We start from the raw sequence: 27,435 nt of genomic DNA, 5'->3' as shown, positions 1-27,435 counted from the left end.
TGGTAAAGCTGACCCGGTCTGTCGTGATTGGTGTGTGTGTGTGATGATGTCCCACCCATACCATATCAGCGAGGTTCCGCTTCTCAGGCTATTGTGATTCTCAGTGCACGTGTATTCATAAACTTTGGCTTTGAGCAATAAACGGTAACAATGGCGTCAACATCACTTTATCAGTTAAAAACATGCAGATCCATCGTAGTGCAACAGAGGTCTGCTATTCCCCATTATGGTGAGGGAAATGACACCGGACCAAATGGCGTTAGATTGGTTATATTAATTAACTCTAATAACAGAAGCTTTTAGTTTTGCCTTTTTAAATTGGACCCATGTTGGATAATAAAACAAGCAGATTTCCTAGGAGACATTTGCAAGCAGGACTTCATAGGACGTTTCATGGAAGTGTTTAAGAGGTAAGCGCACACACACACAATATCAGTGTATTACACAGAACAGCTTTCACAGTCGATGTTAAAGTCATTGAAGCTGTTATTTAACCGTTGGTTATCTTAGAATGTGTGTAGCTGAATTCTTATTACCAGCTGTAGGACTGTGATAAAGTGAAAGTAGTTTAGGGCATAACTCAATTAAAAGTGTACAATCTCTGATAACCAAACACTACTCCAATGGCTCTTCCTCTTCTCTAAGGAAGGCTTCGCCCATTTTTTATGTATTTTTCTGGGTGGAGGTGATTATTTAAAGCACTCGGAATAGTGACATCATTTACCCGGGAAGTAGAGGGCTGTAGTCTGATGCCAGCTGTTCTCTGTAGTCCTTGAAAAGCAAATTCACATAAAGACAATATCTAACTTGGCACTGAACTCTGAGCTTTATCATTTTGCAGGTATCATTTATGCTCTAATAGCAACATTACAGACAAAGTAAAGGTTGAAAAATGTGATCAGGGGGAACGTGGCTTTTAAATGCAATTTTATTTGGTATTCCTTGTAAAGGACACTGACTTTATTGCAGCATTTCAGTGCATTTGTTGACTTTGCATTTGTGAATTTCAATAAGATATTGTTTGTTTGTGTGATGAAACGGTGAACTCGCAACTCCGAGCCAAGGAAACATTAGCTTACCTGCCCTGCACCTTGATGTCAGAGATGGCGTAGAAGTATCTAGACAAATTGTTCTCGTCCACCATGGTCGCTCCAGTGGCAGGTCGGAGAAGTCTAATGCGAAGGTCAGTGAGGGTGAAGAAATCCCGAAGGTTCTTGGTGGTGTCCAGCTGCCCGTAGAGAGAAGCCATGTTGTTTAGCCTTGGGCCCGCGAGAAGGGCGAAGCGATCTTTGATCTCAAAGCGTACAGTCTTGTCGTACTTCCACACATAGCCTGTTGAATAGGCCTCGGTACAGATGATTTCCAGCATTGAGCTTGCGGTGAGTTGGTGCACTGCCTTGGACTCCATCGTAAAAGCATCCAAACAATCAGCAGCGTAAAACTGGTAGGGTTGCCACGTACGGCCATAATCCAGCGACTTCTCCAAGACCATTTGCTCGGGTCGACCAGACTCGAAGGTGAGGACGATGTCATCTGTGAGTTCAATTGTTTTGTTCCAGGACAGTGTGATGTTGACCTGAAGGGGCTTTGGGTATTTCTTCCAGGAGGTCGACTGCCAGAACGTTGTGGGGTTTCGTCCCTCGGAATCAAACATGAGCTCAGGGGGGTGAGCCAGCTCCTCAGTATCGGCATCGCATTCGTTGTTACACATATATGGGTTTTCCTGCAACACACAGATAGAAAGAAAATCTTTTAAGTTTAAAGAGTACTTTCCCAATTTTATTTTCTCAGCACTTCTATATGTATTGTGGCCATTCCAGTCCAGTGTCTTTTTTTTAATTGAGTTTGAATTCAACAAAATTTAACCTAAGGAGTGACTAAGTCATCCAACAGCAACGTGAAAGACTAACAGCATGACAAGACACTTGAAAACTGTGATATGTGAGGTAGTCGCATAAAAAAGTGTTTTTTAATCTAAATTACATTACTGTTGTATTGACTTAGAAATTTATATGAACTAAAATATGAAAAAAACTGCATCTTCTGTTATGTTTGTCCAGTTTTCATTTTCTGCAAATAAATGCAAATAGAAACCATATTTTTATTGGAAATTGGGAGTAGTTCACAAAAATGAAGTTCACAAAAATGAATGAAACAAAAATTATTTGAAATGGTCTCTTATTTTTTTATTTATTAAAAACTACAGTAAACAACTCTCACCACTGAGAGCAGATAACAGACAGCTTGAGGTCAGTACAGATGTGCCAAACCCATAACTAAATACATTAGCTCTAGAATGCTCACGCATTTAACATTTTCCCCAAACCGTGGTTAATTTCTGATCTGGGCTAATGGTGGCAGATTTAACACGAGTCATTGGTTCTCATTTGAAGATGTTAGATGCTCCACGAGAATCGTGATAATGAACACAATCTTTTAGCTTCAGTCTCCATTAAACACAATAAGCTGGACGTCCTTCTTCATTCCTAAACTGCCTGCTGAGTATTGCGCTCAGAATGGTCATTGTGTGCCTTCAGAGCGTTTCATCTCGTGAGAGTTACCATGTGAAGTGCAGTGGTTACCCACTCACTCACTACCAACCAAATTGCAAATGTAATTGATATTCTTGCTTGTTGGCCAGTTGGAATGGTATTGGAATTCCGATGAGTGAAGCTGGAGGTACACACAGAGCTCCATGCATTTTTCATGGACCTGTGTCTGCCCTGCACCGCCGAGCCTCTGTTTCTCAGATCAACTCTCTCATTAACATTCAGCACACCTCTGAGCCGTAGCGTAAATGACAATCAGCCATGAACTTTGAGGAGACGGCCATTCATTTCCAGCTTTCCGTCTTGTATGCATGTTTGAGGGCCTGCAATTGTCATAAATCATCGTTTGTTTAAGGTAGAAACAGGCCAGGAATACAATTACAATAGATGCGTAACATCTGAAGTCTCCTGGAAGAAAATAATTGGCTTTGTTTGTGAAATAATTTCATCTCGTCACCGCTGTCAAGGGAGGAGCTGACAGATTGTGATGCCTTCTCCCATCATATTAATTGTTTGCTCGGTGTTGTTGGATCCAGATCTGTTCCCACGTTTGTTTAGTCCAGGAATATTCAGAGGGAAATTATATAATTGCACATGGGCAGAATGATCACGTAGAGTGTACCCACATCAAAGGGATGGTTCATCCAAAAAAAAACAATTCTGTCTTTGTTTTCTAACCTTCAAGTTTTTCCAAACCCGAATGCTTGTTTTTCTATGGATTAAAATTGTTTTTTTTAGAAATACTGACATTTGGCAGCATAAAGTTCATACTGTATGAGATCATGCCTAGTTAAATGATGGTTGTGTGTGGAACAAACTGTAAAAGGGCAATTTCATCGTTATGGATTATTGACATTTTCTGTCAAAACCTGAAATATAAATTCTCAGAGAATGTGTTTATTACCAATATATTGAGCCATCTGTTTATATTTTACTAAACTACTGATTATAGAGTCCAGACATTTCAGAAATATCAGTCTATACACTTAAAGAGCTGAAACACTCTTTATGTCATTTTGTTATGGAAGTGACAAAAAGGATGCAGATTTTTGAGAGACAACATACTTTGTGGGATTTATGTGAATTAAAACTGCTTTTTAAAGCCTGCTGCAGAAGAGAGAGTTGGAAGAGGAGCGGTGAGGGTCAAGTGTAAATAACAAACACCTGATTTTTGCAGTGAGTAGCCCGGAGAAAAGCAGCCAAAAAAAGGAAAGCTGATAGAAACTGGTGTGAGGACTAGTGCACGTATGCTGCATATTGTGATAGAGCTACGACCAACTGTATTTATTTTCATGAATGTTTCTCGAAGCGCAGAAACATGCGCTGGTTTTGTTTTGAACTTTGTGGGAGTAAATAAACGCACAATCTCCAGTAAAGCCGAACGTTTCTCCCTTCCTTACTTTGAGATGCTTTGCACAAAATAGAATAGCTGTATTTTCTTTGGATTAAGTGTAAATACTAAATAGTAGTTAGATGCTATTGATAGCCTACTTATAAATAAGTGCCAGCTACTGTTTGGAGTATAATAGGCCTAATAACACAGTGTTAATCATTACAATTATTAAAATGATGGTAATTTATTGAGATAATAAAGCCCTATAACTAGCCCTACATTTTCCTAAGATTAAACACTTTTTACCAATTTTTAAATACATTCTTTATTTGATTGAAAACAAATGTCTTCATGATCTGATATGTGATGGAAAAAGACAAAATAGCAAATTTGGCATGAGCTGGAATCGAACCGGCATCAATCTATAGTATAGGCTTTATGTCTTACGCCACTGGAGTCAACACCGTATGTGTTGGGAACAACAAGAGGAAGAGTAAATAATGACTGAGGATTATCTTTGGGTCTATAGCAGAGTATTGCCTTCGCACATGTGACACCGTACTATCGATCATCTCTTCCTCCACCAAATGAGAACACAAACCGATTAATGCCACTAAAACTCAGTGGCTTAATGGTGACAAAAAGTATCAGGCCTTTCACCAGCTTGTTCTGCAGTCGTTCTCTAACCAAAAGGATCACAATCAATACTCTCTCTATCTTATTTACACTTCGGTATAATGTGGCCAATGTTGAAGGTTGAGGGATAGTATTCCATACCATACACAGTCTCTGTTAGATGAGTAGAGGCGGGCAGAGACAGTGCAGCGGTGCTCATTAGAATAGTTGACATCTCCATCAGCAGGACTGGACCACAGGAGTAATTTCCAAAGCCGCTTTCTATTAATCCCTGTTGATAAGAGTACCACCACAGAAGTGCACATCACAGACACTTCAACGTAAAGGTCACGTCAGACCGGTCGCTAATGAGGTCCTGTCTCGAAAAGCTACAGGGGCAATCCAATATTGTGTCTGACTGAGAGAGGGAAAGCGGGCCGATGGTTTGAACCAGGAATGTTAGGGCATTCATCATACAAGCTTGTGCTAATTGAATATTTGTGAGCTCCGATGAAAGTGTTCAATGTTATTACCCTTACTTACCCTTAGAGCATCAAAACTGGCTGAAAATTTCTAACATGAGGTGAATTATGGTACAGAACTGTACAGCTTAAAGGGGTCATATGGTGCAAATATGTGTTTTTCTGTGTCTTTGGTATGTTATAAGTTGCCCATGCATGTATTAGACACGTAAAATTGCAAAAATCTAAGTGTCAGAACAAAAGATGCATTCTATCTAAAAGCAAATGCTCACCCAGACCTGCCTGAAGCGCCTCGTGTAACCACACCCCAACAAATCTTCATTAGTTTGTGGTATGATTTGACTAAGACTGCCCAAATGTATATAAATGTAAGGTGGGCATACCAGTCAGTACAATTGCTTTGGAGCCTGATGTTCCAAATATGGTAAGAGGCGTTACATTTCCTTAACATGCTTGCAGTATTTGACCAATCACTACGCACTGGTTAACTGGCCAATCATAGCACACCTCACTTTTCAGAGCGATGGGGTTTTTAAAAAATCTGCGTGTTCAGAGAGGAACGGCAAAGAGGACATACAAACATGCACGGAATGTGGAAAATACAGCGTTTTTAACCTTAAATCGTGTATACACATTGCATTACATCTAAAACAAATGATAGTATTTGTTTTAGCCATGTCATATGACCCCTTTAATGTTCTGCTGAAGAATTTTCATTTTGGGGGAGCTGTGCCTTTAATTAACCATAACATAATGTTTTTAAACATTTGTGGAAACAAAGGACACACCATGAGCCTGAAAAAAACACTGTGGCATGTTATAAAATGATACAAGGCAATACTCATCTTCTTGACCTTCTTATATCCTTCAGAGACGTCTGTTCTGGTGGAACAAACAATGTTTCTCTGCAAAGGTGCCCATTATCTGCCCTACTCATTTACAATACAGCATCACACCATATGTTAATCATTACTGAAAATAAATCTCTTTAACCACAGCCAACTCTTCTATAATTCCTTGACTTTATATATTTTTTAACAGAAACTTGCTTTTATTATTCGGGATGAAACTGAAAACACATTCCAAGCAGTCACACCATTTGACCGTTTTGTTCGGAGATCTGGACAAATATGTTTGAGCACTTACATGAGTATAAAATGTTTAATTAGTTTAACGATAAACATATTTGAATATGCTTACAACGCTTACCATCGACACGCATCAGCAGATGTGATAGACACCAAGGTTGTGAGACTGACAGGCCGAGTCTCTGTTGATGTGGTCCGGGAGAGAGGATGTGGATGAGGTACACAAATTCATTGCACAGTGACAACAGACTCTGATGAATAGGTCCAAGCTGCCCCACAAATCAACTGAGGTGACAAATGTTTGAGACTGAGGCCTTTAAATTCCCCACTCCTTACATGAACAAAATCGATGCCTGCATCATCATTTAATGCATCTCTACAAAAATGTAACCTTTTCATTTTCAACTCACAACAGGATCAGCCTTTTAGACATTCATAACACTACAGAATTGTGGGTCCCTGCCCAAAAGTGTGCTTTAAAACAGTGTATTGAAAAAAATTCTATGTAAATAAAAGTACTTGACTTTTTACTGCGATATAATCAAACGAAAACAACCTATTTAATCAAATTAAAAATTCTTCTTTTGTTTTTGGAGTTGTTCTTTAGCCAAACATATCCGTACTGCATCATGTCAGCTAGAGAAAAGCGAGTAGCAAAACTGAAGAGGTTCAGATAAAGTATGGGAGTACTGTAATGCAGATTCACCGTTTAGACTCTAGATCAAGGGAGAGCCTGAGGAGGTCTGGCTTCAGCGTCATGTCTGATTAATCTGCCATATTAATCTCCTTCTGACTAGACAAATACAGGATGTGCTGCTTGTAGAATTTATGAAGGAAGGGTGTTAATATTTCCCTAGCAATTCAGTTTCTTTTAACATGAATGAGTCTTTGTGTTGTGTTATAATGCAGTAAATACAGTAAAACATATCCTTTAGACCAGAATAGTTCATGCTGGGGTGATCCTCAGCTGGTTAACCATGATGTAGTTAAAGCTGGTTGACAGAGGCTTGCTGGTTAAGTGATAGATGAAGCCTGATAGGGTCACCAGTTCGGCATCTCATGTTGGGGAGCAGAAATGCTGGTGTTTTTAAAAGGTAGGACTGTTATTTATGGCACTGTTTTTGTGACCCAACCAGGTCAGCACACTCTTTGGGATTTCTCTTTCGTCCTGCTCTCAACAAACAGCCTTTTACTATCCACTATGGGAAAAATTCAATCTGTCTGCTTGATTCTCTGGTTTTAAGAGTCTTTTTTTCAATTACTACAACGGAGCTACTATATGAGATTGGGTCGCCAAACTCTCCCAGAAGAACAAATTGCTAAAGCTTATATTGATGTAGGGTTACGGGTTAGCCAATATCATAGGGACACATCACATCAGGCCTCACACAAGCTTTAGATGGTCGAAACTAAAGCAGATTCTGTCAAGGTATGGGAATCTTAGCTATATATGTGGCGATGTTGAGCTGCGCTGGCTGCAGGGCCCTGATAATGGAGTGGGCCGAGAGGTGGGACAGTGAGGGATTGTGGGTGCTGGCGATTTGACAGAAACTCAATAGCGCTTTAATGGTCCATAGTCATCGAGGTGCTTTAAAGCAGGACAGGATTTACCCCCACTGACCATGGAAGAAATGAGGCAAAACAGCAGTGAGCGCTCAAGCCAGTGAGATCTGCACATGCTGCTGAAAAAGATCGGCGGTCGTGGGCCTGACAGATTGCCGATAGGATATGTGGAAATGTCTTCATTGGCCGTAACACGAAAACATTATGATAAGAACCTCGGCCGAGTAAAGCCCTGCAGGTCCAAAGCGTATTAAAGATCTGTAGCAGTGGATCACACAGAAAACACGAGACAGATCAGGTGTGGATGAAATTATAGATTTGCTCAGTCATGCTGCTAAGACTGCAACAGTTATCGGCCGCTTACATTTACATTTGTGCATTTAGCAGACGCTTTTATCCAAAGCGACTTACATTGTAATGTCCTATACATTTATACTTAGGTATGTGCAATCCCCTGGGATCGAACCCATGACCTTGTGTTGTTAACGCACTGCACTCTTACCACTGAGTTAACTGGTTATTTTTTGCAAATCAACTCTTCATATGCTAATCATCATAATCATGGCATCATAGTCGTACTTGCGTTTACTGTCTTAACTGCGCTGCACATATAGACCAAGAGAAAGACAAGCTTAGTCGGTAAAGCAAAACTCGCGTGGAACTCTGTTGTTTGCAAGCCTTCAACAAGATAGTTTAGGCTACTTGATGCACAGGCAACTTAACCTGGTGACGAGCCCAGAGGCTGAATTATAACCGCATTGTATAGCTAGATAAACTCTGAAGTTATCTGCTTCTGTACCGGAGAATTTTGTGCCCCTGCGACCGGGGCACATAAACATACAGCGATAAGCATGTTTTTTTTTTACGCTTGAACACCTTAATAAGTGTTGAATACAATAATGGTGTGTTTGAAATCTGAAATGGAGACCCAGCTAGCACATGACGTACATACTGGCAACGTCACAAACCTACGACTTTTCCCTTTGGTCACAACGAAGGTTTGGTCACCAGATTGCGTTTCAGTTACGTAACAATCACGTGATATGGTTAGCTGGGGAGAAAACATTCTGATTGCTTGGTTTTTCGTCATTAAAACAAACTTTTAAGGCTTCAGCCAAAGTTTAAATCCTGACTTGTTCACGCATTATGTCCGAAAGCAGTCTTTTGCAGCTGTTTAAACGCATTCGACCACAAGAGTGTCTACTTTCCTCTCCGGCTAGAAAAAGGCTAAAAGCTAAATATAACTAAAACGCAGTTATGAGCTGCAGGATGTTTATGATATTTTATGACCATTTGGCTAATAGCAGTATCTCCCAACAAACATAAACAAAGACCATGCTTCAGAACAGTTTGAGAAGGTGCTTGAAAGTTTTGAGCAATGTATTATACTATGAATTAGACTGCTATCTTGTACCCTGCAAATAACACTTTCGAGTGCACTTGAAAGAGTGCATTTGAAAAGACATGTCCTCAATAAAAGTTTAATTAAGCAGTATTCTTTATCACTTCTTATTCCTTAATTAGATTTAATGAGATGAAGGTGGAAAAAAAAACTCTGCCAAACATATCGGCCCAAAAAATCGACCTCATACATCGGCCACCGGCTGGCCCGATTCCTAAAAATCGGCATCGACCAGAGAAACACCCATATCGATCGAACCCTATGGTTCTAATGGGTCTCCAAAAAGAATTTAGACAAAATAAGACAAAACAAAAATATTAAATGTCCAATCAATATTACGAATTATCCCAAAGTGTTTTTTTTTATTCTTTCTTGCTACATACATTTTTTCAGAAATTGTTACATTTGTTCAATTAGGTTCTTCTCACCACAGTCCCCTTTATCTCACTCACTGGGATTTGTGGCAGTATTCTTTGTAAAGCTGATTTGAAACGCATTTATTGTCCAAGTTGCTACAGGACAAATACATTTGAACTGAAAATGTTTAGGTTTAGGTTTACATGTGGAATATTTATAATAGTTGAAAATCTGTAATTCTATTAGGAAACGGGTCCCTCACAAAAGTTTTATCTTTTTGGTGTTTGAAAGTTTGGAAACCCCGTATATATGGAAAGCAACATATAAGCAATTAGTGTTTCCCTGCCATTTTATTATAAGGCGCCACGCCCCTCCAACGGCAGACCCCGCCCCCTTGAAGGTCAAGTTAATTTAATTAAATTTTCTATATCGCACCAGATCACAGCAGAAGTAATTAAAGGTTACCTTTCCTATAGAACAGGTCTATGTTTTTCCTTTATTAAACTAAATCGCTTTATGTTTTTATCTTATTTACATGGCATGTTTCTATCTCTACATGGTCGTGCTCCTATGCTCTCTGTTGCCTGCATGCCGGAGTTCTGCCCCGATACACAGTTGAGCACACTCCCACCATGTAACTTATTTTGACTGCTGTCCAGGGATGTACTGGACATTTGGACTACCGTGACATTCTCGGTGGGCCGCGCTGCGGGCTTCGTGGGCATGTCTATTTGTCGCACTATATGAATTATCATTCAAACATTGGACCTCCGCATAACATAGCTGAAGCGAGCTACGAGTAAGCAATTGTGATGAGCATGTGACGAAGAGTGTTTATAGACGAGTTTGTTTGTATTTGGCATGCTGTGTTGTTCAGAGAATGTGAAGCTACCGTCAAGCCGTGTTGAAATTTGAGAGGATCGTTGCTGGTGTGTTCAATGCAGTGTTTTGTTTTTCTTGTTTGATAAGAGCTATGGAAGTTGGTCTTGCTGTGTTAAAAACTGCAACAGCATTACGCAAGTCTTTCAGGAAGCCACTGTATCTTTCGATTTCTCCATATCCAACAAAACAAGTGATGGTACATATCAAAACAACAATAGCATTGTATGATCCTACAAAGATGGCGGCGCCACTGCAACATGCAATATAGGACGGCGTGAAGTGAGCTCCACATTCTCTATAGGCAGAATTGGGTGCATACAATAGCCACATGGTTTGCATCCATAAAAAAAAACTCTACTTTAAGCAGAACTTCTAGATATAGGACTTACAGATGCAATGAGACGGATATTTATGTGAATTAAATATTTTGCCACTTCACTTCACAACACTCAAACACAACACATAAGTAAAGTATTTTGGAAATATTCTAAATAATAGTCTTTTGACAAAAATGACATATGCTGCTCTTTTTATTAATAGCCTATTAACGTTTTGTATTATATACAGAACAACAAATGTTGTAAATGTGTAACCTACGAATACCTATAAAACCTTTAAATAAGTGAAAAATTTCAAAACTGAATCACTGACTGTACTTGAAAGTTATTTTTCTTTAGAAAGATAATTATATCAGTGACCTTTAATCATTTACAATAAAGCATGTTAAACTTTATTTTCTGGCTCCGCTTTTATATTTTGTATTCTGACTGTAATGGGACACATTCATTGAAGTCCAGGGCCAATCTTTGTCCCAGACTAGACCTGCTGATTTCTGTAAATTGTTGTCAGTGTCTGTCTCCTTCTCCCCCAAGACTGTTAATCTAGGGGAAACACTGAGCAATATGTGCAAATTATACAAAATGTCTGCTCTTATCTACTTTTCATTTAATTTCCTTGAATTTTTTTTGAACATAAGATCCATCCTTTTTGCCTATGGTTTTTTAACAAGTGAGGAGACCGCATTGGAGCAGTACCATACGAATGAGAAAGCATGAGGGGAAATCTAGCAAGGGGTGGTTGGTAAATTACCTGCAAGGACAGAAATCATTTTCAATGGGAGGGGTGGGTGCAATTCCAAAAAACGATCCGCCCCACTTGAAATGAATAGATTCTTGGACCAGAAAAAGGTATTCCTTACGTCACCACTTAACAATGAATAGTGATAGATAAGGGCATACTTAAAAGCTGTGCGGGCTGCGTCCAGTTGTTCTCTACAGAATGTTTCAACTAAAATACAGTAGGAGTTGATAGCAAACATATTAAATCAATATGTAAGTTACTTTCTATATGTACAAAAGACCTCTCAGTCTGTCCATACCTACTGTAAGGGGTCAAAAGTAATTTTTAATGAATTAATTATGACTAATTTTGACATATTTGGAATTAGGTTCCGTTTGACATTTTTGACAAAATTGAGTTATTCACATATTCTTATTCATATTCTGTGACAATTTATTTACATCATGTGATGAATTTTCTTTACATTGTGTCCATTTTGGGACATTTTTGGAACACAAAAACGTTCAATATCTTGAAAATGCTCAGATGGGGTTTAATGCAACCATCTACCAGATGTCCATAACTCGCTCTTCCCATCACTCTGTATGTAAAGCACAAGAAAGTAAAAGTAGTTAAGCACATAGCTCAGTCAAATGTTTACAATCTCTGATATCCAAACTCTACTCCAGCGGCTCCTCTTCTGTAAGGTAGACTTCAACCCTTTTTTGGTGTATTCCTTTTGGGGGAGGTTATTAAAAGCACTCGAAAAAGTGTCCGATTCCAGCAGTTCTCTGAAGTCCTTGAAAAGGTGCGATGAATTAAAATCACAATTTTAAAAGAGGGAATTGCATTCACGCGAACATCATGTAAGTGTCAAAACTGAAAACGCCCTTGTTACTGAGATTACATCTGTTATTGACACCAGGCCCAGCGAACGCCAGGTTCCAGAATGCACCTATCTATGACGACATTGATAGGTCGAACACCGCCTCCATAAAAATATATCAACTACTACTTTTCTAGCCTCGCCCACTGGTTTGCGCATTACAGAACCAGCGGCGCGTAACCAGATAGAGCAAGCAAACAATAAACAAACATTTCGTTAAAGATAGCTAAATATTGTACCATCCCTGGTTGTGGAAGAATACAGTCGCTGCATAACCTTCCTTCAGATTCTGATATTAGGTTATTTTTAAAGACGTTCCAGCTCATGTGGGAAAAACTATTGAGCACTAAGCACTATTCGGACCTCTAGTCATTTGTATTAATTGCAGAGGTTGTCTGTGATCTTAAGCCCGTGCGAATCGCCATCTCTGTGATTTGATGGGCTAATATATAATTTTTCAAGGTTTTATACACCGTTTGCGAATAATGGAGGCTGTTTTGAAGTGTTTTGGTATTAATTTGGTTGCTGGGTGATATCCATAAATTACCAGGAGTCTCTTGTTTGAGTATTTATAATGGAAACTCTTGTAACATGTGAGACCCACGATCGCGGTGATCTTTTTTCCGGTTCGGGATCACTGGTCTCAAATGCTGACAGGTACGGTCATATATCATTAAACAGCATACAACCATAGGCTACACAAAATGTACGCAAAGCCTTGCCATCACATCCAGGAATTAAGTCATTAAATTTGAGTAAAATCATGCGGTGCAAATGCGTCACATGAAATACTGATGTGGGGAGGTCATTTATAAATCACAGGAGGTCTCCAGATAATACTGATGCCCTGCGAAAACTGTGAATGGTGCTAATGTGTAACCTAACGTTACGTCTCGAACCAAATTCACAGAGCTGGCCTCGGTGGAGAGTAGCCTATTACTTATTGATTTACATGTTTTTGGTTGTAAAAACCACGTGAATGTCTTAAGTAGACCTCATATAACAGTATAAAACAATAAACAACACCACTTCATCTTATCTTTAACCTTACAAACTCATTTCCTCTTTATTTGTTTACTGCATTTTACATAATCCACAATGGTACAATGCACTTTTCTGTAGGTTTTTCCTGTATTTTATATTCATTTTATTGACTACATGTGTGAGTAGCTCATTGTACTATGCAGTACATTATACATTGACTTTCAGTTTTTCTTAATAACATCTATAACAAGTGAAATCATACAAAACCATTGGTGGTAGTTGAAAGTAAGTGCTGTATACAGTACAGTGTCAGTGCACACAGTATGCCTGCAGCTACAGTATATATGCGTATGAAAAAAGATCTTTAGTCACTGCTTGAATAAATTATAGTTCAATAATAATAAACTTGAGATGTACTCACTCTTTATCGCATGTGTTGTAAAGGTAAATTAATTTTATTGTCATACTAAAGTTTCACGCACTATGACCGCTTACAGCTAGGCAAATCAAATATTCAATGCGTAACATCGAGCTGAATTTCTCAGCTGTGACCAAGTCATTTTCCAATTTATTGGTGTTTGTCTTTTACATGAAAAGTCTAGCTATCAAAATATGCATGGACTAAATACTGAAGCATTCTTGCAACATCAACAAGCTCTAGGCTCTCAGTGTCTTTCCAAACTATGCCCAATACACAGATAGTTTCTTTGAAACAAGTGACCCTCACTAATAATTTAAAGACGTCACACTTATGAAGAGAATTATACAACAGACTTGGGCTGATTAACCATCTGACTATTCATGTATTACTGATTGGCCCTTTACTGTAGGGTTATTCATAGAAACTTCATAGCATGATTAATGAGCTGCTTTTCTCATCAGCTCGGCTGTAATGGTGAAGAAATGGAAGATGACTTCAAGCTTTCTGACTTTGCATTCTGTTTAATATTAGTGTTTGAGTTACATTGATGAAGCAGGGGCGGCTCTGTGGTCAGTGAATATTCGAGGATCAGCCCAGAACTCTGTGAATGTGGGCCCGGACGTCCTTTGATAAAACATATTTGCGTTGTTATAAATGTTGAAACATCTACTGGGAGACTTTTTTTATAAAGTGAAGTCCTCAATATTACTGCTAAAACAAAAAAGGTCCCATAAATGTTAGGGTCAGATCAAAAAGCACAGGGTTTATTTTAAGACACACTGAGTAATTGATATAAAACCCTCATGACACCTGGAAGGGGAAATATTATGTGAATGTTTTGCCAGTTGTTTTAATGTTCAGTGTGTAGTTAACCGGCAGTCACAATGAGTTTTGCAGGAGCTCTGAAGTTAGCAAAAAATAATATCCTTAATGAAACAGTCCTAAATTGATATTAGTGAAAACAGTTTAGCCCCTAGTGTTGTTCATATTTCTAAACCTTTTGACTTTTGTTTCTCAAGAAGCTTTATTTTATTTATCTAATGTATTTCATTTTTTTACCTTCACAAAATCTAATCTCTCCCAAATATAACCGATTTCACACATCTCACAACAGCAGCTGAAGATACTAATGGATTTGGTAAGAATCCTTTTTTTAGACTCTAATTAATATATATTACAAATTGCAAAGCTGTGACCGCCTTGTATTACTGCCCAAAGGAATATTTTATGTTATTTATTACCAACCGTATGGCATCTGTGGCTTGCTTATTGCTATTATGAAAATTTCAACACTTCCCTCAATCAAACAGGTAACACATTTACCTTTATGTAATACACTTACAATGTGATGCTCATATTTTTTGCAAAAATACTTATTCCATACATTTAGATTTCTTTGAATTTAGATTAGGTGGAGGGACTTCTAGCCATGTGCTTTCAGTATAATTCCTCTTGGAGAAGTCTTAATTGTCCTTTCTTTGGCATCTTTAAAGGGATACCTTCTGGAAATATCTGGACTTTGGCATTGCTCACATGCATTTGTGCCAGAAGCTGCTTAATATTAATTGCAAGATGTAAACACTGGTCCAGAAGCAAATCCAGTTTAAATTTGTATTTATTTATTACTGGTATTTTTTAAATGTTGCAAAATTTAGTTGGTTGTGTTTTGTTCAAACGTTTTTGTAACTGAAGCTTCTGGACCAGCATCATTGTTTACGTCAACCAAAGAGGTCTATAAGACGCTTTGCTACTCTACATTGGACTTTTAGTAGAATAAAGGGAGAATAACAGTGTGCACCTGGGTAAGATGTTTTGGATTTGCTTACATGAACGTTTACTAGTGCAACAAAACCATAATATTACTGAGTGCACCTTTAAGTTATGTATTCAAGCAAAAATTTACTTGGCTACCCTGAGATTTTTTTTCTGTTTTTTCACTTCTTAGTCTTTGAAGCTGGAACAGATTTCACATGAATGTGTTCTCACTCTTATACTGATGATCTCTGACCACAATATGTTTGGCTTTTTCAGTCTGGGGCAGCTGTCTGTTCCCCCTCCACTGCCAAAACTTACACAGGCCAATGCCAGCTCCTCTCCTCAGTCACTTAAACAAGCAGGCAGAGCTTCCTTGGGCCTGCAATAAAACACCTCAGGCTGACAAGTCCTTTCTGGAGCCTCAAGGGGACCACACAGAATCACTCCTAGTTTTACAAAGAACAACAGTGTTTATGGCTATTGCACGTTATCAAGTGTATTACCAATAAACTATCTTTCCAGCAACTGTCCAAACAAAAGCGCTTTTGCAGCCTCTGTATGAGTAAAAACCCTTTCACCATCTGAGACCTCTGTGATCCCTTCAGTCTTTCTCTCGGTTGCTAGTCTGACAAATGCTCATCAGGCCCCTGCCTCAAAGACTGCCGAGCTGCTCATATCAGGGCGAAGATGGGAAATTCACAGTGCCAGAGCCAGCAGGCCAGACTCTGTAAGGAATCCCTTGCCGTCTGGAGCACACGGCTGGCAGACAGTTTGTGCTGGATTGCCAAAAGCCCTTAGTTTCATTAATTTATTTCCCGTATCTTGGCTTGAGATTGGCTTTTTAGGGAAATTAGACTGATAAGTTGCTTTGTGATAATTTATGTGTGGTTGGTATTCCCATAGCAGCAAATAACATAACATAAAATAAAAAGAGTGAGAAGTGATTGAATTTGGGAATTGTTTGTAGACGTCTGTAATCACCCAAATCTGGTTTTCCTTCATACTTATTGTAGGTTGATGTATGTTCAGATTTCAAAACAACTATTTCCATTTTAATGAGACATTTAATTGAGAAAATGAACACCACACCAGACATGAGAAAAAATGAAAAAGAAAGTATGTAGAATCCATTGTAGCTTGTTGTTTATTGTCGGCGCAGCTTTGTGGGGAAAATCTACAGTATTAGCAATATAAAAAAGAACTTATTTGTTGCGATGTAACGTCTGCTTTAGACACAGTATAAGCATTGAACTTTAATAAGTAACCATGTTGATTATTTTACATAGAAATTTTATGACATAAGCTAAAGGTTAATGCCACATTATTATAATGTTTGAATAATGCAATTCAAAATTCCATCCGTATATTCATTACTTTTAAACAGCAAGCTTACTGTCATTCTCCATCACTTCATTTTCAAAAGTCAGCACATTCACAATAGGATTACCTGTCTCGAACTCTATAATTCCTCTTTATACTCTCTGCATTATTCATACTTATTTTTTATATCCACTGAGAAATTAAATTTCTGGATGCTTAAATGTCCCTACACAATGATATTTTATCCTCTTCTACAAAAATGACATATATAAATATTTATGGCAGGAAACCAAGATCTTTCCATGTCTTTGTGATCCTACCTAACCATAACCCTTGCCTATAGCAGTCTTTCGCATACCAAAAGCCACCTTGTCACAACTTGTTTTGATGAGGTCATTATCCACAGAGCATTTTGAATTACATTCATCCCCAACAACCATTTAGAAAGAGGTGCTATAAATTGTTTTCCTTATCATTCCAAAACAAAGACGGGTCTGTCATAAAGTCTGGCCATATTTGGATGATCTCAGAGCATCTTCGAGTGCATGCTCGCCTCATCTGCTTGCTTAAGCTGCTTGGGGACCTCATGGTGATCGGGCAACTCTGTTCACTTTTGTATCCATTCTGAAAGAACAGGTCGAACTCCATAAGAATAATAAAAAATATTAATTATAATCTACTAGGAATCTATGGACATTAGACTTGTTTAACTGGAAAGAAATGAGAATGCCTGTTCAATGGGCTGTAGTGTTTTAATTTAAAGTCATGATTGATGTATTGTTTCAAAGAATTTTCAGGTACGAGACGCTGTGAAATACTTGGATTGTGAGAAATGGACATGACATAGTACCTTAAGATAGTGTCTGTCCTGTGGGTTAAATACTATGTCGATCTTAGTGAGAATTTGTGGCAAATGTTGTGATCCCAGACTAAGGTCTATTTCGCTTCAAATATCGGAGCGTAAGTTTGTATCTTGTTGACGCGCTTTTTAATCTTGAACCAAAGTGATAAAAGGCCAATATTGTTTTGTGCTTGACAGACATCTGGTGAAGTTTAGTTTTAGTGTAGCAGTTATGAATACCTTTCTAAAATAGAGGTTTATCATTAAGAAGTTTATAAGGTTAAAAAACACTCCTTGTGTATGCACTGATATGCAGCTTCCAAAATAGCTTTTTTCATCTGCATAACTTTTAACATTAAAAATAGGTATTGACCTTAAAAGAATGCTGTTTTCGTAGGGGAAATCCTTTTCTTAGAGATTTTTTCACATTCCTTGAAATGATGTATATTAAGTAGATACTAGTTTCTCTTACTTGCTTGTGCCACTTTTGTAGTTATAATTGATCTTTAAAATCTTGCTAGAGCATCTTTGTATTAATGGCCCGCCCCAAAGCAATTAGAATGGATGGAGAGTAATTGAGCACTTTGTTTTAATTAACAAGACGAATGTGTTATGCTAAACCTGCTTTATTAATTGCAGGATCTAGCGTTGCAGGAAAAATTGTGTCGTGAAGCCTAAATATCAAACTGTTTAACAGTTTACATTTACATTTAGCAGACGCTTCATCCAAAGCGACTTACATTGCATTGAACCCAAAATATGTTTCTGAGTATGTGCAATCCCCTAGGATCGAACCCATGATCTTGGCATTGCTAGTGCCATGGTTTAACCACTGAACTACAGAAAGCTGTATACAAATTTAATAATGAGGGAGTTTAATAATCTAATTGGTCAAGTGGCATTCCAGCAATGCTGAAATTTAGTATAACACCGTTAGGACGCTTCACTGTTTGTTTTGTTTCTCTTGTTTATGCTGTTTGGGTTTTGTGCAGTAGATCCGGCTCGGGCTTCATTTAGATTCTTTGTAGGAGTGCAAAAAATAGACAAAACAACTGCTTGTGTTTATTATGAACTTCGAGGGTTTTGGAAATGGGTAAACTGAGTTGGTAATTCAGGACAGTTTACTTGATTTATATTGCTAAATTATAAATACAATAATTGGAGAAAAGAAGAGAACATTGCATCGCTGTGGTGTATTTTTGTTGATTTCGCAAACAAGCTGAAGATGTAAGGTTATAGAGAGCTAGAGGAGAAAATACTCATCTACATGTTTTTGGACACGTTCCCTTGTTGTTGCAGCTAAAAATAAAATCAGGGTTAACTCCCTGCTGCAAAAAAGCTGTCCAACACACTCCATCTTCTTCTATGTGTGTGTGTGGAGCCCAGACTCCCACCTCTGTGCAGGTGATAAATGAGTGAAAGAGGTGATAGATCGTGAAACAAAACACATTCATTGCTATTGTGCAACCAACGGTCATATTGTCCTCACGCTCAGATTTCATACAGAGTGAGGTAATATTTAGAAAACACAACATACTGTAGACCAGCAATCACGTTTTTATTTTCAATAATAATGTTGTGTCACATTACTAAGCACACATGTATAAAGGCGTTTCAGGGATGATAGTAATCCTTATTATAAACAGCATTTCCGAGAGAAACTCAGCTGGACATGATGATCGCAATGAATCTCCCTTCTTTAAACATCACATTTGAATGCCGGTCAGGGAAAGAGCACCGGCCCATCAGTCCAAGTCTGGAGCAGTCTACAGAGAACTACAACAAAGTCTTTTGCATTTATTCTATTAATAAAGGCGACACTACTGATCCACACTGAATAAAACCTCTGGCTGAGTTCAGAAGATGCCTTTTTTGTGTTTTTAGCTTAGATTATTTCAGAAAATCTTTCTCCCTGGGAATACGTCTCAAGTCTTGCGTTGCTGGATTGTTAAAATTCCAGTCATGGCTTCCTACCTGTAGGCAGCCTTTTCTGACATCTAAAACATCTTCAGTGAAACAGTAACTTCAATAAGATAAGTTTCAGTCAAATTTCCCCACAGACATTTTTTATAAAAAAACAGTAAATTGTATAAAGGTGCAGGGGCATTTAAAAAAAAAAACCTGCAGTTGTTCACCGTTGGAACGCAGAGGTAGATGAACTGAATTAATAATACATTTACTGTTAACACAATTCATGCACATGCCTTTTGTTTTTTTAATCTGCATGTAAAGACAGTTAAGTTTCATGTGAGTTATATACACTGGCCCTAAAAACTGTATAGTCTATTTTTGGATGCACGCACCTGACCCGAAGTTAACTTTTGGTGTGTGTTTGGTTACAATATAATGTAATAATAATAATTATGTAATTTATATTTAATTTATATTAATGTTTTATTGTAAAGTAATGACATTTTAATTAAATTATAACTACTCAACCGTTTTTGATTCATTGCGAGGTCTTTGGGCCACATGAGGTTTATTAATGTACTTGCCTCTGAAACAGTCTGTACACTGGCCCAAAAAACACAAAAAAGTACAAAAAGAAATGCTAGAGCAAAATGAGAAGGGTCATAATTTGAATCAAGTCGCCCCAATGTTGTATTTTGTGGATGTCTGAAGTTTGAGAACCAAAAAGTATCCATACCTATAATAATATGCTAGAAATTAATTATTTTGAATGAATGTCCCCTTTGTTATTTAATATCCAAACATTTTACAAGTTGTAAAATGCGTATCCAGTTGATCATTTTTGTCATGATATCCAGCAAATACTGTTTGGAACACCCTCAGAGGTGCATTTGGTGCGTCTGTATTCATATGTTGAATTCATGTTGGGCACAAAGTGAAATGTTTGACATGTTCGGATGGGGCCCAGAGCAGTGCTTTATTTACTTGTTTACTTTACACCAGTCATCTCACATTAGGGGGGATACTCATAAAATTTTGATAGCATCTTAAATTAAACATCTGCTGTTCCTTTTTCCCTATATTACATTCGAGCATGCCAGGAAGTTTAAGCTTCTTAGCAAACATAACTGATTGAATCTTTTAATGGGTTGAAGCCATGGTGTGGAGTTAGTAAATTAGTTTAAGTGTGTAATTATATCAGAAATACTGCTCTTCCTTTCCGCTATAAAATGCCTAATGAGGCACCAAGAGAAAATATTGCTGAGTAACAAGATACTCTGTGTTCTGTACAACCAAACATTGAGCATTGCTATTGTGCCCTTGAGCACTGCACTTAACACATAACTCCTGGTTGCTGTTACATGACACCCCTGTTTTCCCAACCTCATTTTCCCCTAAGGCACACTTTAATATGAAATCAACTTTCATTGTTTTACCAGCTAAAATGAGATAAACATAGACCTCTATGACCATTAGACCTCACATAGGTTGGATGACCTAAGCCTGGGCGCCAGTGTGTTGAAATATTGTACCTACAGTAGTCTGTCTTATTAGTTTATTGTCTCATTCGGTAATTTGTTTTTAAGAAAGGTTGTATCCGGTAGAACAGAAATTGATGGATTAAAGTGTAAAAATCCAGAGGGGTGGAGAAGGGGATATCAGATTGAAATTAGTTTTCATGATAATCAACAATATAGGCAATATTTCCCATGGGAGGTTTATTTTGTATCAACTGAAGTCATTTGTTTTAGAATAAACATTAAATAAACTAGTTTTGAGTTTTGATTAAAACAAAAAAAAATATATGATTAAAGATTTGTTCACAATATTTAATACATTGCCCAAATGAAGCTGTGACAACTTTCATGATAATAATGTATGTTATTGTTTTTTATTTTGTTCACTTGCTTGCCATTTTGTATTACACAATACAATGTGATGATTTTTGATACATTTTTTTCTTTCAAATATATGATTTACAAAAATATTCTAAAATAGCTTTGAGCTACATTTGAAACCAATATACTTTTACTGCTGGAAAAAACAAGACTTTGTATTGGAAATTTAAGACGAAAATCTCAAACCCGAAACTGTACTATTCAAGTAGCTTCAGTCTCCATATACACATCTACTCACTTCCCACACATGCGTTTTTGACAGTGTATTACTGGTATTCCTTGGTTCCATTTCTGTATAAAGCCCTTCATGAATAAAATACACCGCCCTCCAACACCCTAAATAATTCACCTTTTCACAGATATCAGCCGATCTGTCACTCTGCGTGTCAAGCGTCTATATCTCACTGGCCCTGGGTTGATGTGTTGGTCCATAGTTTATTATAAACGCCACTAACACCATATTTTAAACTGTAAAAGTGCATGAATACATATTTCATACATTATTATATATGATCATGTTTGCTCATTTATCCTGTTGCAGAATGAAAGCCAGGAACAAACTGGAGATGTAGTGAGTGATTTTACCCTCTTACCAGGTAAGTGCTTCTCTTTATTACTAATTTTGTAAAAAATTACTCACCAGAGCACAGTACATCTCCGGTGGGTCTCCACAGGTAATGTTGGGTGGGTCCAAGGACACTCGCAGGTATTTGGTCATGTCGGTTGCTTCAGGTTGGCAGGCCATATAGTGCCAGTCCAGGCGGTCCTCTGTGTAAACCTGGGATTTACAAACGTCATAGTGCCCCCATGAGGCCGGGTAATGCTGCATGGCATGACACCAACTCACCCACAGGGTCTGTAGTGCAAAAACTAGTAAGTACATGGTTCTCCCTTTCTTCTGATGCCTCATTAAATGGATTCTGATAGATAATAAGCAGGCAGAGGGTGATGAGGCAGACAGCCTCTGTGCTAGCACTGAACTTTAATGGGGGAAAAAGGCTGGAATCTGTGGCAGCATGCCAGCTTTGACTCGGCGTCTTTAGGCCAATCTAGTTTCATTCATTTGTATCTGCTTGTGCGATTGCGTTGTTTTGACAAAGTTGCGGTAAATCGCAGGTGTGAATATTAATTCCTTCTCGAAGCCATTAGTGTGGGCCATTTTAGGTCATCCTCTCATCCATCTCTATTTCTTGCGTGTTCTCCAAATTCTGTAGGGGATAAGAACAAAAGGAGAAGAGAACAAGAGCGTGTCAGTGAAGGAGGTTCAGGATTTGTGTTGCGCGTATAATGAAGAGCCAGTTGGGAGAGGTGAGGAGGTGGGGGTCAAATGTTTTCTATGGCCCAGACAGATTTCATAGAGAAATGTCCTAAAAATACCTGCTTATTACGGAAGACAAATAGACAAACATCCCCGCAGGCACAAACAGACCATCTAAGTCTGCAGATCTCTCAACAGTGCAAGTCTCAACAATCCCTCAGCTCTTTGAAATTTCAAGGATTCTGTCCTAGTGCGAGGTGGAGAAAGAGGCCAATGTCGTTTGCATACTTTATGCTTAAAGGGAAACTTCACCCAAAAAAGAAAATACTGTCATCAATTACTCACCTCCGAGTTGTTCCACATCTGTATCAATTTCATTATTCTGATGAACACAGAGAAAGATATTTGGAAGAATGCTTATAACCAAACAGATCTTGGCCCCCATTGACTCCCATAGAAGGAAAACTTATTATTTTTTATTTCTGTTGGACACAAAAGAAGACGTTTTGAAGTATTTTATAATTTTATAATTTTTCCTAAAACAACTCGAAGGTGATGACAGAATTTCAATTCATTTAAAGTATCCCTTTAAGTAGACCTTCATTGGTTTTATAGGGTTTTATACTTGAATTTACTAGATTGAGTACTAGAGATCAGGTGAAAATTTATTGCTAAAGTTCATGCCTTAAAGTGACAGTTCACCCAAAAATAAAAATTCTATCATCAAACCTGTGACTTTCTTCCGCAGAACACAAAGAAATATATATTTTGAAGAATGTTGGTAACCAGCACCCACTCACTAGCATTGGTTTTGTGTCCATACAATAGAAGTGAATGGGTGGCGGCACTGTTTGGTTGCCAACATTCTTCAACATTTCTTCTTTTGTGTTCTTTGGAAGAACGAAAGTCATACAGGTTTCAAATGATAAGAGGGTGAAAAAATTATGACATAATTTCAGTTTTGGGGTAAACTATCACTTTAATAACTGCTCCACTTTTACGCATTAACAATAAATAGTTAAAATCTATAATAAAAATGGCTTTTATATGCATAAACATGACGATTGATTATCAAGGAACGTGCGGTTTTCAGAATGCACTCAATGCTAATTCCATCATATCCGTCAAAATGAGAAATCTCTGATAGAGGGGTACGGTTGACGTGATTAGATCCATGCCCCCTCAAACTGGGGACGAGCCATGATAGATGAGACAGAGGAGCCACTAAATGTGCTCTGTCAATCATGCTGACGTCTAACAAGGAGCCAATTACCACGTTCAGCCCCTGGCATGGGGTAGGATGTGATTAATAAGACATTGCTGTTTAGCCGTCAGCATCACGGGTTTCATAAAAAAAATCAGTAATAGGACTGAAATAGTGGCTGCTCTACAACACAAGAACAGGCGGCGGGTTTTAAGGCGACAGTCACGGATAGAAGAACAGATAAGGGTTCGGTCCGATATCACACAACTGTTTTATCACACTTCTAATAAAGATAAAGCGTCAGTCTCCCAGTTCTGTGATTGGGTTACTATAGAGATGGGAGAGACCCTTTTCCATGCACTTAAGACTAGGAATTTGAGAAGTGTGAGCTTATCAGGCTTGCATTAGAGAGGAAACTAATACATCTGAGGGAGATAGCCGAAGTATGAGAGGTTCCTGGAATTTTCACGAGATGGATTGAGACAGTGGAAGCATTAGATCATGACAAATAAAGCAAGTTTTCCCCCTTCAAATCAGTCAGGTTTTGCCATGCCTGTACTGAGCAACATAAAACATAACAGTGCCTTTCATTACTGGGAACATGTCTTTTTAACATCAGATGAGGGCAAAAAAATAGCATGAATGTGTTACAAGTGTCCCATATGTCCAAAGAGAATGTGCTGCTGATTATTTTTTCATTCCTCCGCTTTTTTTAAAAATCAAACCCGCTGAAAACACCCCCTGTGTCCACTTGTATTTTACTCCCTAGGCAACTGAAGCATAACAAAGTGTTTTTAAGGCAGCAGACACTCATACTATATGGCTTGCGTTGCTACAGCCACTCAGGTGCCCTGTGAAGCCGCTGTGAATACTTCTATTCAATGGTCTCTCCACCAGCAGTGTTGTTACTCATAGTGTCAATGCTACTGACATGGCTTGATCATTCATGCTATTTCTATAATCCCTGCTGCCACTGCTCTCTCTCTCTCTCTCTCTCTCTCTCTCTCTCCGCTCTGTGCTTTACACAGGCTGATTGTTAAGAGTGGCGCTGTCCAGGTGCTGAAACAGACACAAGTCTTAACAGCTTAGCACCTTTCCTGTGCAAGTAAGCTTTTTAAAGGTGAAGCTTTGTTTACTGTCAATCTGACAGAATTAGCATCTGCTTTGGTGTTAACGATGTCAGCTTCAAAACTAGAATCATAGCTCTTTTCTTTTTTTAGGAAAGTACAGTGCTAAAGTTTGCATCTATAACAAGTGAATGAAACGCTCTTTTAAAATGTACATGCACCAGTGCTTCCATGAACGCTTGTGACCGTCGTCCTGTCACTTGCTTCCCTTCGGACCACATTCCCCACGTAGGAGAAATACATGCATAATTGAATGACTTTTTCCTGAAAGGTTTGCATGCTCTGACACACAGACGAAGCGCCGTCCAGAGTGCTACTCGAATTCCTATAGTGAGCTGCGGGCGCAGCCCTGAGATCACGTACTTCCAGTTAACTCCATTAAAGTAAATATATCCATTGGGTCCCAGTTACGATGGAAATGCATGGCAACGAATAAATACCATTATGTGATCAAGCACATGTATTCAATTTGGGATCTCGCCCTTTTTTATTTCCTTGTAATACAATTATAACGTGCGTCATGATAAATGGCCGATTATACTAGACCAGTAGATAAAGTGCAACAGGAGACGCACACGTCTTCAACAAAACGAACTAAACGGAGACAAAACAGTAACAACAACAACAACTTGACTTATTCTCTAAAAATAAAACACGTTTAAGATTAGAGTAAAACGTTTAAACCATACGCTCCTGAAACTCGCTCGTGCATGCGCGTAAAGCATTGAAAGATCATTAAATAACACGGGCGTGTGAAAGTGAATGTGTGATTTTAAGCAGTTCCACAAAAATGCTGTTAAAACAGTAAATATCGGTAACAATTGTAAGGATATGCTACATGATTCACTGCACTCGTTGCAGGTTTAAAACCAACAGCGCAATAAACTTTATCGCACTGTAATCGAGCAAAATGTTAAAGAATAAAATAACTTTGTAACTGTGGTAATTGATAACTGCTTGAACTTTTGCTCGGAACATAGGCTACCTATAAATTGATCAAATCTTTTGATTCGTGCAACACATGCGAGCGACAGATATAAACCCACCTTGACAGGTTTCCAGACTGAATGCATCCACTGTTTGAAAATGATCAAATTCTGTCCCAGGAATTAAACTCCCAAATAACTGCCGGAGGAATGCGGAGGGTCCCCTATACGTCTGTCAACTGTTCATCAATCAACTGAACTCTTATACAATGATCATTTTAGCATACTTATAACTCGTACCGTTTTGGAAAAGATTGCACAGCACCTCGTCCCATAAAACGAGTTATTAGCTAAACTTTCAGTTAAATATAGGTGCTCTGTTCTTACCCATCCTGCCTGAGAGAGAACAACTAACATGCTTGAAAGCGTCGATCTCCAAATGTAAGTTAGAGGGACTAGAGAACCGTATTCAAGCCCAGCGTTGGAGCTCTCCGCTGGGTCCTAAAGGAACCCTCTGACGCGACGATGTTTCGGGATGTCAAACCGGCTTACCTGTTAGATATAAATATGTTTATTATGCCTGCTTTACAACATTTCTGGTCTTTATACGAACGTTCAAAAGCTAGTTTATATCTAAGAAAAAAAAATGGTTTGAATGACACATCAGCAGCGTGAATTATTTTTAATGGCTGATTTTGGTGCTTACATAGCATATCAAAGTGCAATTTAAGGAATCAAATTTGCTTGTAATTTTCTTACATGGCAGATTATACCTTGTAAGCAGAATTGATTCTAAGTAGTTGATGGTTACTGACCTTTTCGTTTTCTTTAAAATAGCCCATATCACACAGTAAATGATGATTTTCTTGCTTATGAGAAATATACAGCTTTCGTTCCCTTTGAATTGACGGAGCAGAACAGAGTTCAGAACAGCGCGCGCGCGATGAATGATCACTAGTTATTCCACGTGCACAATCTGCTCAATTTATGATCTGCCCCATCAGATTTTAACGACTTCATGCATTTTCGTAATAATGAATGTGCCCTTATATAAATTTTAAATGATAAAATATATTGATACTTTTGAGGTAACATTCAAATTGAGTTTCTTTAGTTTAGTTTCTTCTTTAAACCTGACAACCACATAAAAATCAACAGTCATTTACTAAGAAAATTTTAGGGATTACAGGTTAACTCTCTGTTTAGGGCTTGAGCAGCTACCACGCCACAAAAGCTAAATTTCAGGGAAGAAAATATAAAATCTGTGCATTTCTTCACATCAAACATTTAATGTTCCGTTTATTTGATGTTGTAATATACATAAAGTACTTAACTGTGTGTTATTATGAGAGAGAGATAGGTGGGAGACATGATTGATTTGTACTTTTAATCGGACAAGCTCTAGTGTATTTGGAAAATGATTGTAAAGGATTTATCTCCGAATGCTTAAAAATGTCTGTCTGTGCTGATAGAGCTTTTGTGTGTGACCCCACAAACACACATTGTTATTGATTACCTAAGCCATTTATATGCAACATAGCCCTATAAACCCATTAAAAAGTTGCAAGGCAATT

The 27,435-nt window shown here is 38.2% G+C and overlaps 1 protein-coding gene across 2 annotated transcripts in view; it reads right to left on the bottom strand.

The window, feature by feature from the left end:
* Nucleotides 1-26,756, bottom strand: part of LOC130418286 (netrin-G1) — a 49,546-nt gene extending 22,790 nt beyond the window's left edge. Inside the window, exons 1-3 of one of the 2 annotated variants that reach the window (XM_056744341.1) lie at nt 26,677-26,756; nt 21,987-22,554; nt 1,080-1,723 (exon numbers count right to left, since the gene is read on the bottom strand). In XM_056744341.1, the coding sequence (XP_056600319.1) occupies nt 1,080-1,723; nt 21,987-22,256 (914 nt within the window). In that variant the 5' untranslated portion in view covers nt 22,257-22,554; nt 26,677-26,756. Of the gene's footprint in view, nt 1-1,079; nt 1,724-21,986; nt 22,555-25,981; nt 26,259-26,676 lie in introns of those variants that run through there. The other variant, XM_056744340.1, reaches the window with a different exon arrangement.
* Between the last annotated feature and the right edge of the window lie 679 nt (nt 26,757-27,435).

The sequence above is a fragment of the Triplophysa dalaica genome, chromosome 3 (assembly GCF_015846415.1).
Source record: "Triplophysa dalaica isolate WHDGS20190420 chromosome 3, ASM1584641v1, whole genome shotgun sequence".
Lineage (NCBI taxonomy): Eukaryota > Metazoa > Chordata > Actinopteri > Cypriniformes > Nemacheilidae > Triplophysa > Triplophysa dalaica.
Note: the sequence above shows the minus strand (reverse complement) of the source record. Positions and strands in the feature narration are given on the sequence as shown.